At 42.5% G+C, this 17,902-nt stretch overlaps 2 protein-coding genes across 4 annotated transcripts in view; both read left to right on the top strand.

Annotated features, from left to right (window-relative positions):
* filip1b (filamin A interacting protein 1b) overlaps positions 1-9,166 on the top strand; it is a 53,246-nt gene extending 44,080 nt beyond the window's left edge. The window contains exons 5-8 of one of the 3 annotated variants that reach the window (XM_085132630.1): positions 264-3,030; positions 3,154-3,218; positions 5,064-5,121; positions 8,207-9,166. In XM_085132630.1, coding sequence (XP_084988756.1) covers positions 264-3,030; positions 3,154-3,218; positions 5,064-5,121; positions 8,207-8,215 — 2,899 coding nt within the window. In that variant the 3' untranslated portion in view covers positions 8,216-9,166. Of the gene's footprint in view, positions 1-263; positions 3,031-3,153; positions 3,219-5,063; positions 5,647-8,206 lie in introns of those variants that run through there. The other 2 variants (XM_085132631.1, XM_085132629.1) reach the window with 2 other exon arrangements.
* A 311-nt stretch (positions 9,167-9,477) lies between these two features.
* On the top strand, positions 9,478-17,064 carry LOC146502142 (cell cycle control protein 50A-like). Its single transcript, XM_085132632.1, has 7 exons — positions 9,478-9,966; positions 12,874-12,993; positions 13,076-13,183; positions 13,924-14,011; positions 14,194-14,340; positions 14,917-15,123; positions 15,246-17,064. The coding sequence occupies exons 1-7, from the start codon at positions 9,724-9,726 to the stop codon at positions 15,437-15,439; spliced, it is 1,107 nt and encodes a 368-aa protein (XP_084988758.1). The 5' UTR covers positions 9,478-9,723; the 3' UTR covers positions 15,440-17,064.
* The last annotated feature ends 838 nt before the right edge of the window (positions 17,065-17,902 follow it).

Here is a 17,902-nt window from a genome sequence, read left to right as displayed (position 1 = left end):
TAAAAAGTGTAAACCCAATGTAGTAACTTACTGAAAAATTAAATTGGCAAAAATTAAACTGCCATCTCATAGCTGGCGTTCATGCACTTGGATCTTTTTGGACTACCATCCCAAGAATATTACAATTGAATTGGCTTTTTTTTTACTCTACAAACAAAATTCACATTTGGTCCATGAAAGCAAGTGCTCCAAACATTTTTTTTTTGTTTGTTTTGTTTTTTAGCAGAGATTAACTAAGATCTTTCACTGTCTTTGTTTTTCAGACTCAAAAGGCTTTTGGAGCAGGAGAAGGCTTACCAGGCTCGTAAGGACAAGGAGCACAGCAGAAGACTAGAGAAGGTCAGAGCAGAGCTGGTGAAGCTCAAGTCCTTTGCCCTGATGTTGGTAGACGAGCGGCAGCTGCACATTGAGCAGATCGACCAGCAGAGCCAGAAGATCCAGGACCTCACTCAGAAGCTTCAGGAAAAAGAGCAGCGACTGGCGTCTGTCAGCGACACTGCCAAGGAAAGCAGCCAGAAGGTCCTAAAGCTGGAGGCCGAGCTAGAGCAGAGAGCAGCAAAGTTCACACAGGAGCATGAGGAGATGACCACCAAGCTGGCGAATCAGGAGTCCCAGAGCCGGCAGCTGAGGCTGAAGCTGGCTGGACTGACACGCAAGATTGAAGAGCTGGAAGAGAGCAACAAGGTCCTGCAGAAATCAGAGGAAGACCTGCAGGAGCTGAGGGAGAAGATCAGCAAAGGAGAGTGTGGGAACTCTTCACTCATGGCCGAGCTGGAGAATCTGCGTAAGAAAGTGTTGGAGATGGAGGGCAAAGATGAGGAGATTACCAAAACAGAGACTCAGTGCAGGGAGTTGAGGAAGAAGCTGCAGGAAGAGGAGAACCACAGCAAGGAGCTGAAGTTGGAAGTTGAGAAACTCCAGAAGAGAATGGCTGAATTGGAGAAACTGGAGGCAATCTTTAACAGGAGCAAAACGGAGTGCTCACAGCTTCATGCAAACCTGGAAAAAGAGAGACGTGTCGTGAAGGATTTGGCCGGTGAGCTGGAGATGGTGAAAACCCGGATGAAGGAACTCGAGTCCTCAGAGTCAAAGTTTGAAAAAGTAGAAATGGCCCTTAAAGATGAGCTCGTGAAGCTGAAGTCCTTCACAGTTATTCTGGTAGATGAACGCAAAAACATGGCAGAAAGACTCAAACAGGAAGAGCTGAAAAGTGATGATTTAAGTAAGATGTTCAAAGCAGAGCAGGGGAAGGTGACAGAGGTCACAGAGAAGCTGATAGAGGAGAGCAAAAAAGTTCTGAAATACAAATCGGAGATGGAGATCCAGGTGACGACGCTTACCAAAGAGAGAGATGAGTTAAAGAATAAACTGGCAGGTGAAGAGGAAAAGTGTAGGGAGCTAAATGGCAAGCTGAGTGGGATGAAGATGACGATAGACAGACTTGAGGAAACAGAGAGGGAAATGCAGAGAAAGCGGGCCAGCAAGGAAAATAACCAAAATCCAGAAGAAGAAGATAACAAAGTAATAGAGCTCACGCTAGAAATCGAAAGACTGAAGAGCCGGCTCAAACATCTTGAGGTGGTTGAGGGCGATTTGATGAAAACCGAAGATGAGTATGATCTGCTTGAAAAGAAATTCAGGACAGAGCAGGATAAAGCAAACGCTCTATCAAAGCTTCTGGAAGAGATGAAAAGTCAGATTGCCCGAAACAAAGCCATAGAGAAAGGAGAAGTCATGAGTCCTGAGGCTGAGCTGAGAATTCGCTGCAAGATGGAGGAGGCCAAAACCAAAGATCTGCAGGCAGATGTTCTGGCTTTAAAGGAGAAAATCCACGAGCTGATGAACAAAGAAGACCAGCTCTCCCAGCTGCAGGTTGACTTCTCTGTCCTCCAGCAGAGATTTATGGAGGAGGAAGAGAGGAATAAGAGCATGAGCCAAGAAATGCAGAACCTCAACAAGGAGCTTGAAGCTGCCAAGCGGTACAGTCGTGCCTTGAGGCCAAGCATGAATGGCAGGAGGATGGTGGATGTCCCGGTTACCTCCACAGCCGTTCAGACAGATGTGATGGCCAGCGAGCCTGCAGAGGACGAGACGGCAGCGGGCTTTATCCGGAAATCAGTTCTTGAGGAGAACCACTTGATGAGTAACCTCAGGCAACACAGTCTCAAGAAGCCAACAGTTCTTGAACGATACCCTCCAGCTTCAGCTGAACTTGGAGCCAAAAAATCTTGGATACCCTGGATGAAAAAGAAGGAGGCCATCACAATCACTCAGACCACTCCTGAGAAGATCCACGGGGTCTCTTTGCTTCATCCACCGGAGGCAACCATGTCCCAAAAACCGGGTCAGCCACTTCATATCAGAGTGACCCCGGATCACGGGAACAGCACTGCCACCTTGGAGATCACCAGCCCTCGAGCTGAAGATTTCTTCTCCAGCACCACCATCATCCCGACTCTCGGTCTTCAGAAACCCCGCATCACAATCGTCCCTAAACCCACGACCGTGACCTCAAAGACCAAAACCTGTGACGGAATGGAAGGTCTCAGTCGAGCCAAATCTCCTGTCACAATCACCACCATCTCCAGAGCAAAGAGTCCAGAGAGGAATGGCGGGAGCAGCCATCAGTCACCAGTGTCCATCATCACCGTCAGCACCACCCCTGTGGCTGAAGCGTGTGCTTTATCTGAGCCTCACGAAGTTTCCACAGGCCGCACAGTAGTCAAGGTGACCCCAGAGAAGCAGCCTGGAACTACACCTGTCAGGAAATACAACAGCAACATCATCACAACGGAGGACAACAAGATCCACATCCACCTGGGTCCACAGTTTAAGAGGCCGTCTGAGGCCTGCAGCAGTCCTGTGCTGACACTCAGGCCAACTGGCCTGAGTTCAGAAAGCAGAGAAACGGGAACAGTTCTCCGCTCTCCACGCCAAGCCTCGGCGGGGAAAACCACTCCGAGCAAAATGACAAGCAGCATAACGATCACGCCTATCACCTCGGCCGCCTCCAGGCCAACGCAGTCAGTGGTGAGATCATTAGCTCTAATGACCTCCATCTGTCTCTCTCCCTGAATACAAACCTAGAGGCATGAATATCTTCCTCTTTGTTTCCAGCAATGTCTGAAATGTTTCTAATTTTTTACGTTTCAGTTGCTTCTGAAATGTTTCAAAATGAAAACAGGTGGTCTGTGCTTCCTAGATAGCACTCTGTCCAGGTATTAAACACTGAATTTGTGAATATATAATCTGAACTAACTCCAGAATGCTTTACTCAGAACTGCTCAACACTGTAGAGAGGTTTTTCCTACACAAGCATAAATTTACAAACTGATAAGTTCACTTTTTCAAACTAAGTTAAAGCAGCTACTGAGCACTGAAGGTGTTTGACTTTTGAGCACTTAAGATTTACATTTACCAAAGTCACCTCAACATAACCCCAACAAACTGGTGTGAAAAGGTCGCTGATTTGGTCAAATCAATACATTCAGGTGAAAATCAGGTTTTGTGGACATTCAGGTTAAACTGCTAAACAATTTTACCTGAAAAGATATCAATAAATGTTTAAATGAGGATTTATACAGTAAAGAATTGGTAAGAAAACAGTACATCTGTACAACTGAGACACAAAGAAGATCCCGATGACTGATGGACAAAGAAATAAACTAATATTTAATGATGCTAAAAACTAAACAGCTGATTCCTAAAAGTGTATTTAAGTACAACCAAACCACTCCCTTAAATATGCATAATTAAACCTTTGGACAGTTTAAATGGGTGTGTTAGTAGTTGTTATTTTAAACTTTGAGTTTGAGTGACTCACCGTTAGAGCCAGCCTCAAGTGGTCACTACAGGAACTGCAGTTTTCCGGTACTTTGGCTTGATTTTTTTTCGGCCCAGAGGTGCACAATGATGAACACCAGCTGCAGTGAACTACATAATTTCATAATATAACAGAAATGGAAAAGTTATCACAAAGCAATACAAAATTCAGTGTACTGTGTTTTCCGCACGATAAGGTGTATTTAATTTTTTAAAAATTTTCTCAAAAATCAACAGTCCACCTTATAATCCGGTACGCCTTATGTATGAATTCTGTGTGCGCTTACTGACCTCGAATGTTTTAGTACATCTTTGGTAAGCTTGATGGATTGTCAGAGCATTATGGCTACCGTAGTCAGGAGCCTCAGGGAGTACTCTGGGTCCAAAACTCCATCTGTTTCAGGTCGCAAAGTCAAACAAACACAGTGGCATCACTGAGATTTAAAAACTGTCTAAATTCTTTCATCTTTGATAAAATGATCAGCGTTGCTTCTTTAACAGGTGTAACAATGAAGTTTAACATCCAGGCATCCATAAAAACAGAATTTATTAAATTTAATGGCGTTAGAAGTTGGCAGGAGGTTAGCTCGCTAGTTTCCACCTAAACATGATATACCATGTCTTGACTGAGAGATTTCTGAAAAAATTAAAACGTACAGCTCTGCTATCACTTCCGACATAAATAAAGACAGAAAACTAAACAGCAGTAACAGTTGTATGGTTACTGAAGTTGAGCTAGCTGGTATATAATGATGTGCTACGTGATCACTAGCTACGTTAGCATAACATAAACGCAGGGAAGCTGGAGAATGAACGCTAACTTTTTTCCACTGGATAAAAGTTAACGTGAGGGTTCCCGATGGTTGGCGACAAATGCAATCTCGTGGCAGGATGCTGTAAACGGACTTAAGCAAGAAGAATGAGTTGAGTAAAGTTTGATTTATCTGACTGTTTTGTTTTGCTTGTTGCGCCTTATAATCCGGTGCGCCTTATGGTCCAAAAAATACAACCCTCAACCCTTTATGTACCTAGTCGTTAGGAGTTTCTCCCCCCCGAAATGACCCACCGTCACTCAATCCACTGATCGTGTATCAGGGCCACCAAAAGCATGCTTACTGGGGAGTTCACATTCTCACCCTCCCTGCTTCAGTGACACAGTTAATAAAACGATTAAAAGATCCTTGTCTCTGTCTCATGGTTTTTGTCTTTTTTTTTTTTCCTTCTTCTTCTTCCTTTTCTAGCCCAGTGCAGATGTGCAGTATAGTCGGAGCACCGCCACACGGATCCCTGTGTCAAAAGGTATGAAACCAAGCAGCAAAGCGGTCCTGGGCGTGTCCATGGTGACAAGGTTAGACTCACAGGCCGAGAGCCACGCGATGAAAATCGAGCTGAGGAAGCCGACCGTGTGTGGCTTGGCCTCTGCGGCAGCAGGAAAGAGCTGAGTGCCGGTTCACCACCAAATCCCCAAATCTGCTGCCAGAATAGAGACGCAGAACACATCTGTGTGCATTCACCATGGAACTGTGTGTGATGTCGCCTTTTACCACAGCTTAGCTTTACAAACATCATTTAATGCGCTACCACTCATGTTTTCAGATAATATTCATGTCATTTGAACGGCCGGTTAATTGCACGAGAAAGCTTTGCTGATTTCATTAACTCCATCTTGCCGCTCCTTCATAGATGGTTCAGATTTTTAATGCCATCATCATATTTTTATAGCATGTGTTTATTTCACCGCAGCTCATGGAGGTTTCTGGTGACCGAGGCGCTGACTGTGAATTGTTTGTGACACGCACCAAAATAAAGCTATTTATCTCTGAACCAAGTACGGCTTTGCTTCGTAACTTCCATCTTTGTGACTGCGTGGTGCCCGTGCTGCTTCCCAGAACACTCCCGGGACACCATGAAAACTAATTCTCTGAACTTGATTCCACATCCTGTATAGAAGTAAAAATGCATTTCATGTAAGATATTTGTACTCCTCACCTTTAAGTAGCCTGGATTTTGCCTTCATCACAGGTGTGCAGAGTAATGGTTTCTTATTTCGGTTTCAACTAAAGTGCATTTGAGAATGTGAGCAGTTGGACAGATGGATGTGGACCTCAGCCTGAGAAGTAAAGAAAAACAAGAATAAAGTTTAGACACTAAAGATAATTAAAGTTACCTGTAAAGGGATTTATCGAGTTGTATGATGTAAATACTGGTACCGTGGAAACAGAGGGACAAGGTACATCATGAGTTGGCGACCAGTGAGTCAATTTGGCTCTAATGGGATCATTTACTAAATGAGCATCATATATAAATAGCAGCTGAGATCATAAACTCATCAGGAAAGTGTTCACCTGGGTGAAGTCGGCCCATTCTTTTTCTAATCACAGGAGTCGCCCCCTGCTGGCCATTATTCAGAATGGTTTCCACACAGACCTCCTGTGAGCGTTAGTCCACATTGTGAGCGTTCACCTCCCTCTTGTGGACAAGTGCACATAAACAGACTGAGTTGAGATTCACTTCAGCAAAAAACTGATCACATTTAGAAATCTGACATCTCTAAACTGCCTCAATGAGGCAGCAGCAGCCTCACGCTTCCTCTAATGATTGTCTCACCGCAGGCTGAACAAAACAGCCAACACAATTACCTGCTGATTGTGTAATCTGTCAGGAGATGTGGAGAGATGCGGTGATCTGAACAAGCAACTGTGCTACCACTTAATTAGAGTGATTCAGGAAGATGGAGAGTGTGAGATATGCTGATGTAAGGAGGAAAGAGGAAGATGGCAGGATATTAAAGACTGCAGCTGGAAAACAGAAGGGTAAACATGATCAATCACAGAGCCTGCTGCTTAGAGATTTGGGGGGGGGGGGGGGGGGGATCAAGTCCTTTCTGGGAACAACATCAGAGGCTGAACAGGATTATGAAAATCATAGCTGGGCTGAGCCGGGCACACTCCTCAGAGAAAACTTTTCTGCTGCAGTCCAGCTGCAGAGCTGAAAAACTGCTGGGAGTGGGCCGGCCATTACAGTGTCTAACAACTAACAATCATTTACAGCTCGGACTCATCTGATTGTGTCTTCTTTTACTCATTTATAACTAGATTTATATAATATATCCTACTATATCCAGGTTACACTCGAATAAAACAGATAAAAAATTGACAGATTCCTCAGTATATATATTGTCACTTGATTTAATGGACTGGTTTTTATAAAGTGCTTTATTTACTCTATTTGAGCACTTGGAGCCCTTTATACATCTTTCACACCCTTTCACACATATTCACACTCTGATGAGCACATCAGGAGGAACTGAGAGTTCAGTATCGTGCCCAAGGATACCAGGGATTCAACAACCAACCTTCAGTAGATCACCTGCTGAGCCACAGCCATTCCTGATTAACAGACTTATTATCATAATAGGATGATACAAATAAAATTGTCAAGAATTGAAAAAGAGTGAGCGCTAGTCTGAAACAGTACAGCGGCTTTTAAAACCAATCCAGAGTCTAACAGGTAGCCCCTTTAAAGGCCCAGTGTAGGTGCAATTTGTGCACTTCTATTTATGCAAGTAAGCACCCATGCAGCTGATTTGTTGCATTCCTCAGTAACCCAGAAAGCAGGGTGGGACAAGAGTCTGGCCTCCTGTTATAAAGTGTGTTTCAGTCACTCTGATGTGTGCTATTATAACCTGCAGCAAAGTCACTGCACCGCTTTAGTGCAGATGAGGAATGTTTACTGTTTTTCCAGACTTTAGATCAAGGTGACAATATTTTCATGCCAAAGAGAGCAGGACGCATTTTCGATGTTTTTACCTGAGACGGAGATAGAGATGCACTCATGGATATTGTGCTGTGATCATTTTTCAGATATTTCTCTTCCTGCATTTGCTTCTACCGATTGATCTTCTCACACCCTGTGCACATGTGAAGTATTCAGTAACTCAACACAACTTTATTTATGAAGCACATTTACAAGCAACTGATGCTGACAAAAGACAAAATTGACAAAACCAAACGATAATAGATAAAAAAATACACAGAAAACACACAGAGAGCTGCATCTGCTGATGGGGGCTAAACATATAGCTGTAGAAGACAAAGAGACACAGTGAACAGTGAATATAATAACTGTCATTATAACTACAAAATAATCACTTCCTTTATCTTCATTAAGTTACAAGTCGAACAGCAAGTAAAGGGTTTCATTTATGTAAGTTGTATGTTTAAAACAAGTTAGAGGTAGAGCTCGGACAAAAGCAAATCTCTGTTTCATTTCTAAAATCTTTTATACATATGAAACTGGCTACTGCTCTAAAGTCGATGAGCTGTCTAAGGGGAGCGTGATGACTCAAATGAAGGTTTTCTTGTCTTTGTGTTTTCCACCACAGGTTCACTGATGGATGCTGGCACAGTAAATTGGCGCCGCTGAGCCATGAAGAATGGTGAAGATGATGGGAGACTTTTAACAACAAAAACAAGAAGAAAAAAAAAATCAGAAGCTTCAGTACATGATGCAAACAGTCACACCTCCCACTTCTAATGATTCCCATCCCCCCCTTTGTGTTCACAAACAAACACCTTCCATTAGTGGAATAAATTAACACCATAAAATGGAATTATTATTATTTGGGGGCTTTTTATCCTTTATTATAACAGGGAAGCCAGGAGAGAGAGGAGTAGGAAAACACTCAGTTAATTCAGATGTGGGGCTTGGCAACTGCCTTGTGGCTTATTTGTATCTGCTCAACCCAGTGAGGTGTACTGGCACGCTGTTTTATTAGGCATCAAATCGTTAACAATTTTAGTCTGTATTGCCAGGCAGGAGCAGAGGAAGGTTTCAGAGAAGATTTATGGATGTAGTGAAAAAGGACATACAGAGGATTGGTATGGATGAGATGGGATGATGTAGAGGCACTGTGGTAATCCACTGAGGCGACCCTTAAAGGAAACAGTGGAAAGAAGAATAAGTTTTTTTCTTTTTTTTTTTTTTGCTAAATCAGTTTTAAAACATATATAAAATGAAATAAAAAAAACAACAAAACAAACAAACCTGTTTTGAAGTTGCTGAATATCCTGCAGTTGGACATGAAGATAATGAATGACATACAGTGTCTCTGATGGTTTATTTGCCATATTATTTATGTGGATGTGAATATATGCATACAGTGCTTGGAAATTTCAATTCGAATCCTTGAACATCTCGCTTTTTGTTATTCTTTTTCAATATACATGATGTATGCTGTTTGAAGCCTACGTGATGGCTTTCTGAGACTTTATTCACACACACGGATATTCTCAGTGAAGAACTTCTTCATGTTGATAGAATTAAATCTGTCAATAAAATTCTACCAGCAGTGAAATGAAACTTATTTATTTCTGATTTTGGACGTTGTATGACTAATAACGATGCCTTTAAGTGATTCACGTACATCTTAATCTCATCTTTGGAAATTGAAACCAATTCTTTGCCGTTCCAGCGAGAAATAATAAAACCATTGCTGTATCACTCGTAGCACAAAATAATTGTAATTAGATACTAAACAGATTTCCATCTTCTTATGTTACACCAGTCCACGTGTCCTTTCAATACAGCATTGGCTGAATCTTTTGTTTCCGCAGCGGTCACTGAATGCAGCAGTAACCACCACAAGAGTTACGTCACTGGGTGTTGTTGACAAACCTGTTTGTACACTTCCGGGAAAGGAAGTGCTAGCCGTTTTTAGCTAGCCTCTCCGTGGTTTAGAGATGAACAAACAGAACTTTGATTAGCATAAATAACACTCAAATTAGCAACAAGCTAATGACGACGCCGTTTAAGACCGGCGCCTTTTAAAAACAACTGTCGTCGAGAAGCTAGCCCCGTTAGCCTGCTAAGGTCAGCTGCATAAATCACAGATCCGAAGTTATGATGGCGTCCAGTTACAGCGCCAAAGACGAGGACGGTCACATCACCGTGTCTGGACCCGGTGGCGGGACTCTGCGGAACAAGAAGCCCGAAAACACCGCCTTTAAGCAGCAGAGGCTCCCCGCGTGGCAGCCCATCCTCACCGCGGGCACTGTCCTCCCGGCCTTCTTCATCATAGGGCTCATCTTCATCCCCATCGGCATCGGCCTGTACGTGACGTCTAACAACATCAAGGAGTTTGAGGTAAACTGAGCTGATTTTTCTGTGTCACGAGTATTGTATTAATATTGTATTTGTCCACATAGTGTAATTCCCATCAAATGGCACAAACACAATTTGATCATTATCTGGTAAAGCTCTTCCAAAACAGGCTTTAACATTTTATTGAGCTAAATGATTCTGTTAATACTGACATTTTCTCCAAAACGCTCATATTCATGATATAATTGTATCTTGAATATCTCTTCATTCACATATCTTAAATAAATAAAGCTGTCAGTATCATAGTCAAAGGAGCTTGCAAAGAAAAGCGTCTGGACTTCTTTAAGTTACTTGAAGACGTTTCACCTCTCATCCGAGAAGCTTCTTCAGTTCTAAGGTCAAATGGTGGAGAGTCCCAGATATAAACCTAGTGGGAGTGTCCCCCCACAGAGGGACAAAAGGACCCCCTGATGATCCTCTAATCGCCTGAGCCAAGGTGTGGAACTGGGTGTGGGTCCCAATCAGCCAGAGTTTCGGGTGAGTTCATTGTGAAACCTGGCCCCACCTTATCATGCGAATTCCTGAGGTCAGATGGCCCAGGGTGTGAGTGGGCGTTAAGGCGTCTGGGAAGGGATCTCAAAACTGGATTATAGATGGCAGAGAGTTGGTGTCGTAAACCACCGCCTCTGTTCAAAGATGGTCGCTCACAGTGGACATAGATGGCTTCTTTCACTCCTCTTTCAAACCATCTGTCCTCTCTGTCCAAAATGTGAACATTGGCATCCTCGAAAGAGTGTCCTTTATCTTTAAGATGCAGATGGACAGCTGAGTCTTGTCCTGTGGAGGTGGCTCTTCTGTGTTGTGCCATGTGCTTGTGAAGTGGCTGTTTAGTCTCTCCAATGTAGAGGTCTGGGCATTCCTCGCTGCACTGTACAGCATACACCACATTGTTAAGTCTGTGTTTTGCCGTTTTGTCTTTCGGGTGAACCAGTTTTTGTCTGAGTGTGTTGCTGGGTCTGAAGTACACCGGGATGTATCCTTCACTGATGTGCGCAGTGAAGGATTCCACTTCTTGTGTCTTGATTTTGACCCAAGTGTCGTCTACATATCTGTACCAGTGGCTGGGTACTCTTCCTTTGAAAGAGCCAAGAGCCTTCCTTTCCACTTCCTCCATGTAAAGGTTGGCTACAATAGGTGACACGGGGGAGCCCATGGCACAGCCATGTTTTTGTCTGTAATAGCCTTCGTTGTATTTGAAATATGTAGTGGTGAGGCAGAGGTCTAACAGTGTGCAAATCTGATCGGGTGTGAAGTTGGTCCTGTCCTCCAAGGAGTTGTCTTCTTGTAGTCGTTTTCTGACAGTCTCCACTGCCTCCGTGGTGGGTATGCACGTGAAGAGAGAGACTACATCAAAGGACACCATGGTTTCATCTGGATCCAGGGTAAGTTTCTGGACCTTGTCAGTGAAGTCGGTGGAGTTCTTGATGTGGTGTGGGGTGTTCCCCACGAGAGGAGCAAGGATGGTAGCAAGGTGTTTTGCAATGTTATAAGTGGCTGAGTTTATGCTACTGACTATGGGTCTGAGTGGGACAGCTTCCTTGTGGATTTTTGGAAGTCCGTAAATGCAGGGTATGGCATCCCCTGGGTAAAGGCGGTGATAAGTAAGGCGGTCAATGATTTTGTCCTTTTCCAAGTCTTGAAGGCAAGCTATAACTTTCTTTTTGTAGCTGCTTGTGGGGTCTCGCTTTAAGGCTTCGTAGGTATTGTTGTCACTGAGGAGAGTAGTGATCTTTGTATGGCAATCTGTAGTGTTTAGGACCACGGTGCATCTTCCCTTATCCGCTGGTAAAACAGTGATGTTGTGACCCTACACCACCGGGCAGAACATGTTCCCTCTAAGCCTGAAGGGAAAAAGAAGGAACACACACATGTAAAGGAAGCACTCAAAACATGCGGCTATCCTAAATGGGCATTCTTAAAGTCAGCAAAGAGGCACAGAAAAGAAGATCAGACACCAGCGAGGGAGGATAAGAAGGACAGACGCAACAACATTGTCATCCCCTATGTAGCCGGTGTATCAGAGAAACTCAGGAGGGTTTTCTCCAAGCATGACATCCCGGTGTACTTCAGACCCAGCAACACACTCAGACAAAAACTGGTTCACCCGAAAGACAAAACGGCAAAACACAGACTTAACAATGTGGTGTATGCTGTACAGTGCAGCGAGGAATGCCCAGACCTCTACATTGGAGAGACTAAACAGCCACTTCACAAGCGCATGGCACAACACAGAAGAGCCACCTCCACAGGACAAGACTCAGCTGTCCATCTGCATCTTAAAGATAAAGGACACTCTTTCGAGGATGCCAATGTTCACATTTTGGACAGAGAGGACAGATGGTTTGAAAGAGGAGTGAAAGAAGCCATCTATGTCCACTGTGAGCGACCATCTTTGAACAGAGGCGGTGGTTTACGACACCAACTCTCTGCCATCTATAATCCAGTTTTGAGATCCCTTCCCAGACGCCTTAACGCCCACTCACACCCTGGGCCATCTGACCTCAGGAATTCGCATGATAAGGTGGGGCCAGGTTTCACAATGAACTCACCCGAAACTCTGGCTGATTGGGACCCACACCCAGTTCCACACCTTGGCTCAGGAGATTAGAGGATCATCAGGGGGTCCTTTTGTCCCTCTGTGGGGGGACACTCCCACTAGGTTTATATCTGGGACTCTCCACCATTTGACCTTAGAACTGAAGAAGCTTCTCGGATGAGAGGTGAAACGTCTTCAAGTAACTTAAAGAAGTCCAGATGCTTTTCTTTGCAAGCTCCTTTGACTACGATGACCTGGATGACTGAGAACCTTCACAGACATACTGTCAGTATCATGAAATATATTGAGCTAACTGAGTTTATTTATTATATTTATTTTCTTCGTGCTTACAGATCGATTACACCGGAGATGACGCGTCCAGTCCCTGCTACAACTGTGCAAAGAACTTCAGCTGGAACAACACGAAGTCCTGCACCTGCACAATCCCCTTCCAGCTGGATCAGCCGTACGAGGTAAGATGCATCCAGGACTACAGCCCAGCGGCAGCCAGTTTGATTAAGCTAACCTTTACACATCTTTCTCTTGATCAAACAGAGCAACGTCTTCATGTATTACGGCCTCTCCAACTTTTACCAAAATCACAGACGTTACGTGAAGTCAAGAGATGACAGCCAGCTGAACGGAAACATCGATTCCCTCAAGGTAGGAGCTTCCTCTCCAATGGCAAGCAGGAAAAAAGAGAAGGTGAACTCATATCAAGGACAAAATATTTTAGGTCACAAACCAAGAAAACAACAAGGGAAAATGGGTTTAAATGCAGTTAAAACTTTCAAAAACATATTTAGTTTTGATATATACGCTAATTTTCAGGCATGAGTCAAAGAAATGAAGAGCAACAGGTGAATAAATAAATAAACAAACCAAAACCAAAACATAGTGGTGATCTCAACATTTGAAGACAAGTATGGAGAACCAAACCTGGAATCCAGACTTGGGCCTCATTGGTCCATTAGCACATTTAACGGGAGAGGATGACATAACATTTGTCAGATGATAATATTAAACACGCTTCAGACTGCAGCACAAACACATTGTTCAAGCTGCCTGTGTGAGCACATCTATCAGTCAAAGCAGCTACGCCCCCAATTTTACAGGGGTGTCATCCTGTAAAACTTTTATGAAGTGTCCAGAAAGGCCAAAATGCATTATTTTTATTATTCTTTTTAAATCTTGACTGTAAACATGCTCATTTTTGCTTTAAAACTGAACTTTTTAACATAGGAGTCTGTGGGGACTGGGTCACATTTGGAGCCAGCCTCGGTGAACATTAGAGGAAGTTCTACTTGGTTGTTGCTGGGTTATATCCTTGCTTACAGCTCTAAAAGCTGCGCTACGTGCTGCCACTTCTCTCTCGTCACCTATTCCTTCTCTGTCTTTCACAGAAGCCCAGCAAGGAGTGTGAACCATATGCTTCCATTGATAATAAGCCAATTGCTCCGTGTGGGGCCATCGCCAACAGCATGTTTAACGGTGAGACCATTTTTTTTCTTGCAGATTAACAACAAAGAGAGAATGAAGAAAACATAAAAAAAAATTACTATTAGTAAATGATTATGGTGGCCTCGTAGAGCAGCCATCACAGATCAGTTTGTGGGAAGGTGTCTTTGAAGGACTCACTTTTCTCTTATCGGCTGTCTTTGGTTTCTTTGCAGACACTTTGAAGCTGTTTTACAATGACCCCAACGGCACAAGTGTCCCAATCCCGCTGACGTCCACAGGAATTGCCTGGTGGACGGACAAACATGTGAAGTTCAGGAACCCTGTAGGCACCAACTCAAACCTCACGGCTGTTTTTCAAGGTATCGCCAGTCAGTGACGTCTGCTGCACTCTCTCTCTCTGAGGGAGAGGCTGTCTGTTTTTCTTATTGCAGACAAGTCTTAAAAAAGGATTTGTTCTCCTGTGCACAGAGCTGCACTGTTTCCGCGTTATAAACACAGGAAATAAAACAGCTGAAATAAAGCATAAACCTAAAAGTGGCTCAATAAATAAATGAATATGCAGTAACATGCACCATAATAAGATTAGAAGTAAATATTGATGACTGACAGAAATAAATTCTGCATTTATTTACCTTTATTTTTGACATTTTTTTTATTAAGTAACTTTTTTTTTTTTAGATTGTATTAATTAGTTTTTAATATTTGTATTTTTATAATTTAACAACACACTTTTTATATTTTATTGTGTGGTTAGATTAGATAGATTTTTATTATTTAATATATTTGATTGATTGTTTAATAGTAATCCTCTATTACTAATATTACTAGTAAATACTGGTAATACTACAATATCAGAAACTCTGACCATTTTTAAGATAATCATCCAACGTCTATTCTGGGTTTTTTTTTAGTTTTTTTTTTTACTTCCACTTCAGGAACAATGAAGCCGGTGAACTGGCACCGGCCCGTGTACGAGCTGGACACTGATCCGGAGAACAACGGCTTCATCAATGAGGACTTCATCGTGTGGATGAGAACTGCCGCTCTTCCCACCTTCCGCAAACTCTACCGCATCATCCAAAAGAAGAACAATATGGCCCCCACGCTGCCCCGAGGAAACTACACCTTAGTGGTGAACTACAGTATCCTTAACGTGAAAGTCGTGACAGCAAAACTGCATGAAAAAAACAGATTCTTATAAAATTTAAATGAAGGTTTAAAAGAAAAATAAGTGGTTGTCGTACCTTTAACCTGATAAAACCAGATTACCCTGTTCGCAGCTTTGAGGGCAGGAAGCGGATGATCCTGAGCACCATCTCCTGGATGGGAGGCAAGAACCCATTCTTGGGCATCGCCTACATCACCGTGGGCTCCGTCTGCTTCTTCCTGGGCGTTGTGCTACTGGTCATCCACCACAAATACGGGAACCGCAACAACAGCGCTAACATCTCAAACTGAGGTGCCGGCTGCGCTCCAGCTCGCCTCCACCGCCATAAATGTGATGCGATGGTGAATCTGAGGAAACGGGTGACAATGGTAGATTCATCTTCAGCTGTAGTGCAGAATTCATGTTCTAAAGTCACACTAAAATGCCAATCTTAAAGAAATCAGCTGGAAATGTGCTCATTCCTCTCCTAACTATACAAGTCTAACAAAAACGATTGTGTCAGAGATTCAAGTCAGCACGCAGAACAACCTAAAGCCCAGCCAGGCTCTTCAAATATTTAAAAAAAAAAAAAAAATTAACAGGGATGAGTCTGGAAAGTTTTTTACGTCACTTTAGGATCTCTGATGGTGAAGTGGAAGTGAGCGGGAGTATAAGTGTGTGAGCTGCATGCTGCTGAGATGTTGTTATCACCGCACTGCTCGGGTGTATGATGGTGTGTTAGGTCAACGGAAGGCAGAAAATGTGGCTACAGTTGTAAATTTACCAGAAAAAGTGGCAAAATTAATAGTAAAAACATATGAGACTGTCAAAATGTGAAAATGTAAAAAAGAAATTTGGCAAGTTCATGAGAAACAAAATGTGCAAATATGACAGAATTAATATAAGGAAAAAAACTAAAAAAAAATAGCGGGCAGATTTGATAAAGAATAGCAAATTAACATGAAAAAAACTTGTTTACAAGAAAAAAAATGTAAGAATTGGATAGTTTGAGAAAATAACATCAGTTTTATGAGGGAAAAAAAGTTGAAATGTGAGAAACATAAATAGCCAAATTTATGAGAGAACACGTGGGAAATGAACATAAACATTTACAGGGAGAAAAAAAAGCGAATGTGAGGGAAAAAATGATGGTTTTATGAGACAAACTCGTAAATTAATGTGAAAAAAAAGCCCTCGTATTAAACCGTATTAAAGTTATTACTGAATCTATATTCTGGTTTAGTGATTATTATTTTTTCTGCCTATTTTTTTAACTTTAGTCTAACTTGACTCCCTCTCGCGGTCTCTTTCTGCCCCTGGTTGGTTCTGGTACGGCATTGAACGGGTGGCTTGTCTTTTTGCCTCCTTTTTGTCGTTGTCCTAAATCTTTAACTGCGCTTTAACTGTGTTGTAGCAATTTCAAGGGAACACACAGAGTACTGCAGCTAAAAAAAAGAGTGTTTATTTTTTGTATTTACATGAACAGTTTTATGAGATGTTTGCTTGCTAGAGTAAAGCCAGTATTTGCACGTGAGACCTCAGGGTTGCAGTCTGAAACAGGTTTAAATTTGAGTGAGTATCCAGAGAAATGTGCACTGATGCGTAGTTTCATCCACTGTGGTTTACATGCAGTAACAACAGCGCAGCATGACTCAGCACTACATGTGATTAAATGTTTTCTGTGCTACGAGTGAATTTATGTCGTTTTACAGCCATTTTTAAACTACGAGGAGCTGCATCTGCTTCCACCTGCTCGTTAAATAGATGCTGCATGTTCAGATGTGCCGAGATATATTATGCTTTTTATTTTAACATAGAAATGAATTTATTACCTGCATTTGTGTCTGGTTGGATTTGACTTTTGTGTTTTTGATACTTCACCTGTGTTTTGTTGTTTTTTGCTTTAAAAGAATAAATTTGTGATTTAAAAAAAAAAGATGAGTCATTTTAATTCATCAGCTTGAAATGATGTGTGGAAATATTTTTATTTTTCTCATAAGTTTTATGTCATAAAACACTTTTACTGCATTTTATTCTCCAATCCAAAAGGGAGGGAGTGTGTAATCAGTATCTTAGCACTCTAGCATCCACAGTTTTCAAGATCTCATTTTCAGATTTTGTGTGATGGTAAACACTGATAATGGCTCAAGCTGTTTCTAGTTTGGTGAAAATCTGGTCTAGGTCAAACTCAATGTTAAAAAAATGTGTAAAAATATATTTTTATTACCAACAAATTTTGAATGGATCATCTTCAAACTGGCTTCAGCTTGTTCAGCAGCAGCGGCGTCTTTAAACATTGGAAGGCAGTGAGGCAGTGAGGGCCTCAATGCTCTGGTACCTCTTGACAGAAGTGTGTGTGTGAGGGCTGCGTGGGGTCCTCCACAATGCCAGTGGCTTTGAAGATGCAGCGGGTGCGATAGGTGTCTGTGATGGAGAGAAGAGAGGCTCCGATGATCTTCTCAGCTGTTCTCACTATCCTTTGTAGGGTATTGCAATCTGATATGGTGCAGTTACTGTACCAGACAGTAATGTAGCTGCTTAGGATGCTCTCTTTAGTCCCACTGTAGGAGGTGGTGAGAATGGATGATGGGCTTTTCTCAGCTTCTGCAGAAACTAGAGACGCTGTTGGGCTTTCTTAGTTATGGAGCTGGTGTTGAGGGCCCAGAAGAGGTTCTCCATCAAGTGAACAAGAAGGAATTTGGTGGTCTTGACAACCTCACGTGGGGACTTTTACTGTACTGTGTGTGTATATAATTTCTTTTTAATCTTTTAGT

Source organism: Neolamprologus multifasciatus, chromosome 15 (assembly GCF_963576455.1).
Source record: "Neolamprologus multifasciatus chromosome 15, fNeoMul1.2, whole genome shotgun sequence".
NCBI lineage: Eukaryota > Metazoa > Chordata > Actinopteri > Cichliformes > Cichlidae > Neolamprologus > Neolamprologus multifasciatus.
The sequence above is the reverse complement of the archived record's forward strand: the minus strand, read 5'-3'. Positions and strand labels throughout refer to the sequence as shown.